General features: G+C 38.2%; 1 protein-coding gene across 3 annotated transcripts in view; it reads right to left on the bottom strand.

The window, feature by feature from the left end:
• Nucleotides 1-1259: 1259 nt before the first annotated feature.
• The window catches only part of HDAC9 (histone deacetylase 9), a 1051976-nt gene continuing 1040605 nt past the window's right edge, over nucleotides 1260-12630 (bottom strand). For all 3 annotated transcript variants that reach the window (XM_044946509.2, XM_044946510.2, XM_044946511.2), the window contains exon 26: nucleotides 1260-1515. In XM_044946509.2, the coding sequence (XP_044802444.2) occupies nucleotides 1476-1515 (40 nt within the window). In that variant the 3' untranslated portion in view covers nucleotides 1260-1475. The remainder of the gene's footprint in view (nucleotides 1516-12630) is intronic.

Here is a 12630-nt window from a genome sequence, read left to right as displayed (position 1 = left end):
TATTAAATACTGTGAGGTATTCTACATCAATGTCTTTAGGTGTTTGAGTTATACATTGAAATAGAATAAGGGGAGGTAGGGGGATAACCTACTTATATTTAATAAGTTGCTTTTAATCTCGGAAATAAATGTCCTTTATTTTTTGCCTTTGACACTAAGGCAACATGTGTAAAGGTTAAGTTTGTATTGTGTTTTTTTCACATGAAGGCACAATTTCAAGGTTAACTCAATTCTAGGTGACTTCAAATAGGCAATGCCTTCATTAACACATTTCAAAGATCTGGAAAATTCAGTAACATTACTTAGACCATATTTACCCTCAGTGGCTTTACAGCTAAAAGAATACATCAGACTAAGCAATTGTGTTAACCTGGGAAGTGAAAAAAAAAAACAAAAAACAAAAAAAAAACTAAGTTCACAAAGCTCCTGAGTAATTGGGGAGATAGTGGGTAATCCTCACTTTTTTTTTTTTTTTTGGAAGGAAGGATGAAAGGCAAGAAGAAAGGAAGTGATGGAAGACTAAAATAAAAGTAAGAGAAGTTCTTGATAGATTTAGAACAAATTAAGATGGCCTTTGAAAAGACACACACTTTTTCAAAGACAGTTAAAACACTCCATGGAACATATGCTCAGAGCTACTGTCCTCAGAGCAAGAGATGTACATTAGGGGGAGGGCAGAAGGGGGATGGGCAGGAGGGAGCCATCATCCCAAATGAACCGCAAAGTTCCTGTGTCAGAACACAGAGAGGGAGGAATGTTAGGCAAGGGGCATGACTTCTCAAAAAATTACATACAACATGTGACGTGCCTTTGCCACTGGACTTTGAGATACTGCGTGTTTTATTCCCCTGAAAAAAGCCTCATCTCAGTTCCTCCATGTTGAACTCTTACTAGCAAAAGTTGAACCATGTGTTAAAACAAAGGCCAAAAACAAACAGAACAAAACAAAACAAACCCCGTGATCTGTCAGGAATTGCTATCCGTTCATAGCTGAAAGCAAATCCTGTAAACAATTTAAGACTGTCTGACAAAAAATTACCCAATAAAAATCTGATCAGAATGTCAGGAATGAGTATTTCTCAGGTTTTGCCCAAAATTTCACTGGCTGTTGTAGCATCTGTAATTAACAGTATCTAATGCTGTGTTGCATGTTTCTAGTTCATACTTTGGGCCTGGGAGTGGGTTACCCAGCATATTAAAAGCATGCTGGAAGCAGTTTCTTCCAATCGTGGTTTACTGTAACTTTAGAATCACAGCGGTTACTTTTAAGGAATCTTTAATGCCCTTTCAAGTCCATCCAAAGAACAAGTGAAGCTGCTGTTCAGAATTTTGTGCCCAGTGTTTATGTTCCATCGAATCTGTGCCACCCAGGCAGCAGACAAGACATGTCTGAAGGTGCTGGGTGGTGGGGGGATACACAATGATGTCACACACAGGAAATATCGGGGGTGGGGGCCTGGGGAGGACTTGGCACTTCACAAGGCTGGCTCCTCTTCCATAGGCTCACCAGCAGTTCTGTAAAAATAAACAGGCAATCAGAATACAGCATGAGAGTACACAATGACATTGTAGATTTTCATGCATAATCAAAGCTGATTTTTCAGCTCTCTCTGATGTTTATTTGTGTTATTCAGTTATCCATAAATAGAGTTTCTTTCCTAGGAAGTATAAACAAATGTCAAGTGGAAAAACATTTTCGATCCAAGCAATCATTGGAAATGTTCCTGTTTATATTAAAACATGTCAGAATATTTTATAACTCTAGATTGCAAAATGTACATGTTTTGTGTCTCGTACAGTCCAATAATTTATTGAAAAATTTAGCAATATTTTATTTTAGGAGCAATTGCAGTGATTTCCTATGGAACCAGTTTGCTAAGGAGAGCAAAGGACCTAGCTAGCTTCTGAGGGAGACTCACCAGGGTTCTGGTTTTTGCTTCTGTTCTTTCATAACTGGATTGGCTGCCTGCCGGAGGCATTTCAAATCAAATTCTGAATTTGATTAGCAAATCACTGCTACAGACCCAACGTTTTTACAAGAAATGCACTATCGTAGTGTGTAAATAGTTTTTATTCGGCATCATCTGTGGGGTGTTCTGCTCCGGCAAAACCAAAACTAATTGCTTGAAAATTTATACTTGAGATTTAGCCTTAATTTACTAACACTCTGAGGGTGTTTCAAGGCAAACTTTTAGAATGATTTTTAATTTAGTCAAAAGGACAGACTGTAGCCGGAATCCAAATACATTGAGGGAGCTGGGTTGCTGGGGGAAGAATGTTGGGGTCTGAGACGTCGGGAGAACCGAGTATGAGTCTGAGCTCTGCAATTTGCTAATACTGCAACTGCCAATGTTGTAACTATACTTCTGTGAGGCTGTGGTTTCATGTTTAAAACCCTGAGAAAAAAAGACGTTCCTTACAAAAGTAGTGAAGGTTAGAAAATGAAGTAAAATTGACTTCTAAACATACACTATGAGACAGTACTTACTTAATACTTTGGATTTGTCCCTTCATCATCTAACATAAGCATAAAACTGTGTTGAACGGTACAGAGTTATGCCTGTGCTCCATAAGGAAACACAATAATTGGATGACACTCCTCTCTCGATGGTGGAATAACAGGTAGGTGGTTTTAATTTTCTTTTTCATACTGTTTGTCTAATTGCCAATATTCTGTAATGTATTACTTTCATATTAGAATGTTTGTTAATGAAGGCAAACGAACAATTAGGTGTGTTGTTTTATACATATAAAGAAAAAAGATTTCTATATGTATCAGTAAAGTAGCTGCCATTTTAATTTAGCATTTTTAAAATAAATTTAAAACATTGAAAGATTTTATCCATGGAACAGTAAAATATTTTAATGCATCCACAAAAGAATGAGAAATGTTAGGTATTCATTATTATTTAAAAAGGATATCCAAATGAGTCTATGTGGAATATTTAGAAAAATTCTTAGAGAAGTTATAGCCTGTCCAAGAGTATATTGGATAAGGAGGTTGTGAGAAATTGTTTAGAGCTGCTATATAATGTAAAGGGTTTTTAAGTGAGTCACAAGTCATCCTGTAGTAAAATCTTTCCAAAGTAAAATTAGCAGCATTCGCAGAAGAAAAGGAAAACAGTTGGGTAAATAAGCTAATTTATTCATAAACATGTTATCATATTTACATGTGAGAATACATGGATTATATAGGTATATAATCCTCAAATCAGATACTTCAATAGACTGAACTTTTGTATTATTTCCAAGCGTTATTGAGATACAGTTTGTTGATTACAAGTTAAACGCAATATGACGATTTGATACACATATATATTGTGAAATGCTTACCATAAAAACATAGCCTTCACCTCCTATAATTACCATTTTTGTTGCTATGGTGAGAACATTTAAGAAGATTATCATAGCAAATTGTGAGTGTACAATATAGCATTGTTAGCTATAAGTCATCATGCTGTATATCAGATCCCCAGCAGTTAGTCATCTTATAACTGGAAGCTTCCATATTCTGACCAGCATTATCCCATTTCCTTTATGTCCCAGCCCTTGGTAACTTTCAGTGTACTATTTCTATGAGTTTAACATTTTCTTCCAGTTTTATTGAAAAGTAATTGAAATACCTCACTGTGTAAGTTTAAGGTGTACAGCATGATAGTTTGATTGACATATATAGTGAAATTATTACCACAGTAGTTAAGGTAATATCCATTGCCTCATACAGAGTTCAATTTTTTTTATTTTTATATATAAGTGAGATCATACAGCATTTATTTTTCTCTGTCTTATATCACTTAGCATAATGCTCCCAAGTTTAACCCATGTTGAACCATTTTTTATGGCTGAATAATATCCTATTTTATGTATACACCACATTTTCCTATCTTGGCTGTTTTAAATAACCCTGCAATGAACATTCAAGTACAGCGGTCCTTTCACTTTGAGCCATTTACATTTAAAATAATTATTCATAGTTAATAAGTTCAGTTCAGTCGCTCAGTCGTGTCCAACTCTTTGCGACCCCATGAATTGCAGCATGCCAGGCCTCCCTGTCCATCACCAACTTCCAGAGTTCGCCCAAACTCTTGTCCATTGAGTTGGTGATGCCATCCAGCCATTTCATCCTCTGTCGTCCCCTTCTCCTCCTGCCCCCAATCCCTCCCAGTATCAGGGTCTTTTCCAATGAGTCAACTCTTCGCATGAGGTGGCCAAAGTATTGGAGTTTCAGCTTTAGCATCAGTCCTTCCAAAGAACACCCAGGACTTATCTCCTTCAGAATGGACTGGTTGGATCTCCTTGCAGTCCAAGGGACTCTCAAGAGTCTTCTCCAACACCACAGTTCAAAAGCATCAATTCTTCAGCGCTCAGTTTTCTTCACAGTCCAACTTTCACATCCATACATGACCACTGGAAAAACCATAGCCTTGACTAGATGGACCTTTGTTGGCAAAGTAATGTCTCTGCTTTTGAGTATGCTATCTAGGTTGGTTATAACTTTCCTTTAAAGGAGTAAGTGTCTTTTAATTTCATGGCTGCAATCACCATCTGCAGTGATTTTGGAGCCCCAAAAAGTAAAGTCTGACACTGTTTCCCCATCTATTTGCCATGAAGTGATGGGACCAGATGCCATGATCTTCGTTTTCTGAATGGTGAGCTTTAAGCCAACTTTTTCACTCTCCTCTTTCACTTTCATCAAGAGGCTTTTTAGTTATAAGGGTGGTGTTATCTGCATATCTGAGGTCATTGATATTTCTCCTAGCTATCTTGATTCCAGCTTGTGCTTCTTCCAGCCCAGCATTTCTCATGATGTACTCTGCATATAATTTAAATAAGCAGGGTGACAATATACAGCCTTGACGTACTCCTTTTCCTATTTGGAGCCAGTCTGTTGTTCCATGTCCAGTTCTAACTGTTGCTTCCTAACCTGCATGTAGGTTTCTCAAGAGGCAGGTCAGGTGGTCTGGTATTCCCATCTCTCTCAGAATTTTCCACAGTTCATTGTGATCCACACAGTCAAAGGCTTTGGCATAGTCAATAAAGCAGAAATAGATGTTTTTCTGGAACTCTCTTGCTTTTTTGATGATCCAGCAGTTGTTGGCAATTTGATCTCTGGTTTCTCTGCCTTTTCTAAAACTAGTTTGAACATCTGGAAATTCACAGTTCACATATTGCTGAAGCCTGGCTTGGAGAATTTTGAGCATTACTTTACTAGCGTGTGAGATGAGTGCAATTGTGCGGTAGTTTGAGCATTCTTTGGCATTGCCTTTCTTTGGGATTGGAATGAAAACTGACATTTTCCAGTCCTGTGGCCACTGCTGACTTTTCCAAATTTGCTGGCATATTGAGTGCAGCACTTTCACAGCATCATCTTCCAGGATTTGAAATAGCTCAACTGGAATTCCATCACCCCTGCTAGCTTTGCGCGTAGTGATGCTTTCTAAGGCCCACTTGATTTCACATTCCAGGATGTCTGGCTCTAGGTGAGTGATCACACCCTTGTGATTATCTGGGTCATGAAGATCTTTTTTGAATAGTTCTTCTGTATATTCTGGCCACCTCTTAATATCTTCTGCTTCTGTTAGGTCCATAACATTTCTGTCCTTTATCGAGCCCATCTTTAAATTCCCTTGGTATCTCTAATTTTCTTGAAGAGATTTCTAGTCTTTCCCATTCTGTTGTTATCCTCTATTTCTTTGCATTGATTGCTGAAGAAGGCTTTCTTATCTCTCCTAGTTAATAATTTACTGCCACCATATAGTTGTACTTTATTTTTTTCCTCTTTTTATGCCTTCCTTTAAAATTGATGATTTTTCCATAGTGGTATGCTTTAATTCCTTTCTATTTATCTACTATAGGTTCTTGCGTTGTGGTTAACCTGAGCTTACTTGAAACATTTTATAGATAATAACTCTAATTTTATCCTGTTAATAAATTTGATTGCATATAAAACATATACTTTCACTCCTCTCTCTAGTTTTTTTTGATGTCATGATTTATACATTTTTGATATTGTGTATCCATTAATAAATTACTATAGCTATTTATTACATGGGGAAACAGTAGAAACAGTGTCAGACTTTAATTTTTTGGGCTCCAAAATCACTGCAGATGGTGACTGCAGCCATGAAATTAAAAGATGCTTACTCCTTGGAAGAAAAGTTATGACCAACCTAGATAGCATATTCAAAAGCAGAGACATTACTTTGCCAACAAAGGTCCGTTCAGTCAAGGCTATGGTTTTTCCAGTGGTCATGTATGGATGTGAGAATTGGACTGTGAAGAAAGCTGAGCGCCAAAGAACTGATGCTTTTGAACTGTGGTGTTGGAGAAGACTCTTGAGAGTCCCTTGGACTGCAAGGAGATCCAACCTGGCCATTCTAAAGGCGATCAGCCCTGGGATTTCTTTGGAAGGACTGATGCTAAAGCCGAAACTCCAGTACTTTGGCCACCTCATGCGAAGAGTTGACTCATTGGAAAAGACCCTGATGCTGGGAGGGATTGGGGGCAGGAGGAGAAGGGGACTAGAGAGGATGAGATGGCTGGATGGCATCACTGACTCGATGGACGTGAGTCTGAGTGAACTCCGGGAGTTGGTGATGGACAGGGAGGCCTGGAGTGCTGCGATTCATGGGGTCACAAAGAGTCAGACACGACTGAGCGACTGAACTGAACTGATAGCTATTTAAAATATTTTTGTACTTTAGCCTTTAAACAGAGTTGTGTTTAACACACCACCATATTATAGTATTAGAGTATTCTGCAACTGACTATATACTTAGCTTAACCAGTGTGTTGTATATTTTCATATATTTTCATGGTGGTAATTATTGTACTATGTTTTCAGTGTGAAGAACTCTCTTTCAGCACTTCTTGAAAGAAAAGTCTTGTGGTGATGAACTATATCAGCTTTCTTCTTTTTGTTTGGGAAAGTCTATCTCCCCTTAATTTCTATGGACAACTTTGGCAGGTAAAGTCTTCTGGTTGGCAGTTTTTGTGTTTTTTTCTTTCAGCACTTTGGATACATCATCCCACTCACTCCCATGGATGAAGGGTCTCACCACAGGGGTGAGCATGGCAGTAGAGATTTGTGATGCAAGCCAGGCTGGGGGTGTGCAGGTACACAGCTGGAGGAGCAAGCAGAAGTTGAGATTCAGGCCAGTAACAAGGATTCCTTAAAGTTATATATTATTGTTTTATGGACATATATTTTCATTTTATATACATTTTATCATTTCTGTTGTGTAATTTTCTCACTGCATACTACATTTATTATATAAACATCACTGTATGCAGTTATCGTTGTCTAGTCTGTAGCAGCCAAGTAATACATGGCATGTCCTTGATGGTGTAACCTTCACATTTGACCTTCGTTCTTCCAATAAAGGACACTGGGTTTGATGATTCCCTTCTTACCTATCATGAAGAAGCTGCAGTGAACTTCTTAGTACATGTACTGTAATTACCCTGGATGAGAACGTCTTCAGTATTCATTTCTAGGAACAAGATTACCAGGTTATTTGCTTTGTGTTGACTAAAATGGTAGTAAACTGCTTTCCAGAATGCTGCCATAGTTCACAGTGAGAGCTTCAAAGCCTCACGTCTCCACCAATGCTGGCACGCTCCTCAGGCTACGGAGATTTTCAGTGATTAAAGAAATAATTATATTGAGTATCTGTGACACACCCCTGGCTCTGTTCTATGTATGAGAGGTATAGGGGAGACACAGTACTGTAGAACAGAAGGACCTGATCTAATTTGGGTATTAATAGTCAAGGAAAATTCTCCAGGAGGAGGAAGTGATATTTGATCTGAGCTCTAAAAGGTAAGCTGGAAGACAATGTGAAAGCCAGTGAAGGGTCAGTGAGAAGACAAGCTAAGTATTCCAATCAGAAGAGAGGGTGTGTGCCAAGAAGGCCTGATATGGACATGAATATAGCTTTTGTGAGAAAAATTGGATAGTGTATTGTGCTTTCACTACATACCCAACAGAAAGGCTAAAATAATAATTATACAAGTGCAGGTGAGGATATAAGACAAATGTAACTGTCTTTCATTGCTGGTGGGAAAGAAAAATGGCACAAAGTAAAAACCTGTACAAAACTTTCATAAAGACTTAGGTTTCTCCAAGAATTATAAACAATTACTATATGATCCAGGAATTCCACTTGTGGGTATATAGTAAAAATTATTCAAAATCAGATCTTGAAGAGATAGACTATATACTTATATTCATTGAAGAATTATTCACAATATTCATTGAAGAATTATTCACAATAGCCAGAGGTGGAAGCAAACTAAATGCCCATTGTCAGATGAATAAAGGAAATGTGGTATGTACCTACAATGAGTTATTACTCAGCCATAAAAAAGGTAGAAATTTTGTCATATGCTACAACAGGGATAATAAACCTTGACATCTTTATGCTCAGGAAAGTAAGCCAGTCACAAAAAGGCAAATACTGCATGATTCGCATATATGATATATCTAAAGTTGTCAAATTCTTAGAATGGTGGTTACCAGGGGCTAGGCTAAGGGGAAAAGGAAAGTTGTTTAATAGGTATAGAGTTTTAGTTTTGCAAGATAAAAGTCCTAGAGATATGGGCATACAGTTAATACTACTGTACTGTATACTTAGAATGATTCATATAGGAAATGTTATGTGTTTTTTCCATATTAACAACCTCACAGCAGCTTTATTCACAACAGTCCCTAATTGGCAGAAGATCTGAAGAGAGATTTTTCCAAAGAAGATACATATTTGATAGATGACCAACAGGTACATGAAAAGATGTTCAACATCACTAATTATCAGGGAGATGCAAATCAAAACCAGATATTTAATCTGTTTCAAAGGTGGCAAGATCCTACAATGGAGGAAAGACAATCTCTTCAATAAGTGATGCTGGGAAAACTAGACAGGTACATGTAAAAGAATGAAATTAAAGTACTCTATAACACCATATACAAAATAAACACAAAATGGATTAAAGACCTAAATGTAAGAAAAAGTACTGTAAAACTCTTTGGGATCGACATGTACACACTGCTATATTTAAAATAGATAACCAATAAGAACCTACTGTATAGCATGGGGAACTCTGCTCAGCAGTCTGTAATAACCTAAATGAGAAAAGAACTTGAAAAAGAATAGATACATGTATACTCTGCTGTGCACCTGAAGTTAACACAACATTGTGAGTCAGCCATAGTTCAATATAAAAAAATTTTTTTTAAAACTAGGTGGCTTGCTCAAGCTATTGTTTCTATCTTGGATGCCTCTGTTCTTACTTACTAGGTAAAATCCTCCATTTTTCTACCCCAGCTCAGTTGTCCTGCCTCTGTGGTTTGTTCCCAGTTCTTGGCCTATGTTAAGTCTTCTTTGATCCTGTAGCTCAGTCTACCAAATGACTTATCATTTACTGTAGTTGGTTATTTACGTTTGATCCTGTGGTAGAAAGAATGATAGCCCCCCACCAAGATGTCCTAGTCCCTGGAAATTGTGGATATGTTTCCTTGCATAGCAACACTGACTTAGTAAATATGGTAAGATTAAGGACCTTGAGACAGAGAGATGATCCTGGTGGGACCATGCTAGGATCTTACAAGCCGAGAGACCTCCCTGTTTTTGAGCCAGCTTTTTTCCTCCTTCAGTCAGAGAGAGAGATGATGAAGACTGCACAAAGGTTGGAGATGTGAAATTGCTGGCTTTGAAGACAGAGGAAGGGGGTCACGAGCCAAAGGATGCAAAAGCCTCTAGAAAGTGGGAAAAGCAAGGAAACAGTGTCTTCCCTTAGCGCCTCTAGCATGGAACAAGACTTGGCCACCCTCTACACTTTAACCCAGAAACTTGTCACTCTTCTGACCTTTTTGTCATTTTGAGCCACTAGGTCTGTAGTAATATTTTCTTTAAGATAATTAATAAGAGACAATGAATACAATCTCTGAATATGTGAAAATTTTGAAGGCTCCATGGAAACTCTCTGACCCTCACTCTCAAAACTGTCTGGCATGTAGAAAATAATCAGAAAATGTTTAAATGGACCAGATGTTCTCCCTCCTCCTCCTGCTGCAGCAGCCGCCAAGTTGCCCCAGTCGTGTCCGACTCTGTGCAACGCCACAGATGACAGCCCACCAGGCTCCCCCATCCCGGGACTCTCCAGGCAAGAACACTGGAGTGGGTTGCCATTTCCCTCTCTAGTGCATGAAAGTGAAAAGTGAAAGTGAAGTTGCTCAGTCGTGTCCGACTCTTCGCAACCCCGTGGACTGCAGCCTACCAGGCTCCTCCGTCCATAGGATTTTCCAGGCAAGAGTACTGGAGTGGGGGTGCCATTGCCTCCTCCTGCAGATCACAGAATAATCCTGGCATCTGTCAGCATCGTTCCCATATCCCCCTTCACCTCGCCCAAGACAATCCCTTTCTCCATTCAGACACTTTGCTTTCCCTTCCTGTCTCTATTATTATGTTTCCTCAGTTAATCCATCTCTATGGTATGAGTACTATGGATTCTGGTCAGCTAGCATATCTGAAAAATGGATACTGTCAATGGTACTATGGAAGAAAAACGTAAAACACACATTTTGAAAACATTGATTCCCTCAGAAAATAGTAAATAGAGACAATAAGACAAAGAAAGCTCACATAGTACTACGAATTGCCATTACCATTTTAACAATGTTTTGTCATCTATCTTGAACTCTTTCATTATGAAGTACTTATTACCTACAATGTATTGGGCATTGTAACAGTTCTCGTCAGCCAATCACAAGATCAGTTATTTGAATCAATTTAGTGATTATCAATCTCTTATTTTTAATGACTACACTACTGCTTTAACCTATGAACATATTAAATGTTAAACATACAGATGCCCAGGTACAATCTATTTCTAATATTGTAGGTCACTAGATGATGAACAATATATTAAGGGAGGGAAAACAAGAATGCAAACTGAAGCAGCAGGAAAATGACAGAAAAATAATAAAAGCCAACCTTAATATTGAGTATTTACCATGTTGTCAAGTTCTTAAGATGAATTATCTCATTTCATCCTCAAAACCCTATGAAATTTCCCCTTCATTTTAAAAACAAGGAAAGTAAAGCCCAGAGAGATAGATAATAACTGTTGATCAGGCACATGTTGCTTAATTTGGAGATGGGATTTGAACCTAGGGAAGATCCCATGGAGGAGGGCATGGCGACCAACTCCAGTATTCTTGCCTCAAGAACATGGACAGAGGAGCCTGGCAAGCTAGAGTCCATGGGGTTGCAAAGTCAGACACAGCTAAAGTCACTGAGCACATACAAAGGTGATTCCAGAGTCACACTCTACTCTTCCTCTGTAGTGGTAAGAAGATAACAATGAAGAAGTATATTGTTTCTTTTTTTCAAATTAAACACTTATTTGTAAACAAACTCAAACACACTGGATTTATTCCCTAAGAGTTCACACACATCCCAAGAACACACTTCAGGTACTGGACACAGAGAAAAATGATGGGCCCAGGAGGAGGACAGGAAGGTAAGGGGCATACTGTCCTTTCCCTTACTAGGAGCTTCCTAATCTCAGCCCACTTTTCAACTAACGAATTGTTGACACTGGATGAAAATTAAGAATAAAATGGATACTGGAATGTTTGCCTGGCTAGATAAATCAAGTGCTCAAAATAATGGTATCATAGAGAAAAATCAGAAACCTGAATAACTGCTGCAACATTTAGCTTCCAGAAACCCGTAATAGACAATCCCCAAACATGGAAAACCAAGTTGTATTTCTATTAGACATAAATGTGTATTTAATAGGTCTCTATTTCTATATAAATCTCCAGATACAGGAAAATGGGGTTATCAAGTCCTTGCCACTACTGATAAGCTACTGAAAGCCAAAGCAGATACTTAGAAGTTTCCAGCTTATTATACTTTTATATACGTAAGTGAGATAGGTTATTCAAAAAACAGAATGACAAGATTCAAAATGACACATTTTCCCATGCTTATGTATAATATAATGACTTGAGATCATCTCTTTCATGAGAAAAATTGACAGAAGTTGAAGATGAAATGATGAAGTTCCAGTGTGACTGAAAGGGCTTCCCTGGTAGCTCAGCTGTGTGACTGACACTATAATCAATAAACTGACATTTGAAAACCTAACTTTGTTTTGATTAAAAAACAGAAAATCCAGAGTGTAAATATGCTCCCAGTAACTTAGGGGTTGATCATTCTGAACTCGTGGTTGCCAGAGAGAAATTGTTCTTGATTTTCAGCAGGGCCTGAACTGGTATCCAAGAATAAACCTCAGCACTGCACTGGCCTTTCCAAAGTAGAAGCCTCTGAGACACACCTGACCAACGCAAACTATCATCGTTTACAGGTGCCGTCTCCTGACAAACATGAAAAAATCTAAGATCACTGCCTTCTCCTCCAAACGACATGCTCTATGTGACCAGTCCTAGTTCACATTCTTTGAACATATACGTTGGTCCCACTTAGCTTTGTCTTTTCCTTTTGTCCTGTTGTTTTTTTGCTGACCCACCACCAGTCATTTCCTTCGTGCTCAAGTCCTTTGCCACCTGAAAATGATGTTTTGAAAACTATACTTCAGTCAACCATCCCCAAAATGAATCCCCAT

This window comes from Bubalus bubalis, chromosome 8 (assembly GCF_019923935.1).
Source record: "Bubalus bubalis isolate 160015118507 breed Murrah chromosome 8, NDDB_SH_1, whole genome shotgun sequence".
NCBI lineage: Eukaryota > Metazoa > Chordata > Mammalia > Artiodactyla > Bovidae > Bubalus > Bubalus bubalis.
The sequence above is the reverse complement of the archived record's forward strand: the minus strand, read 5'-3'. Positions and strand labels throughout refer to the sequence as shown.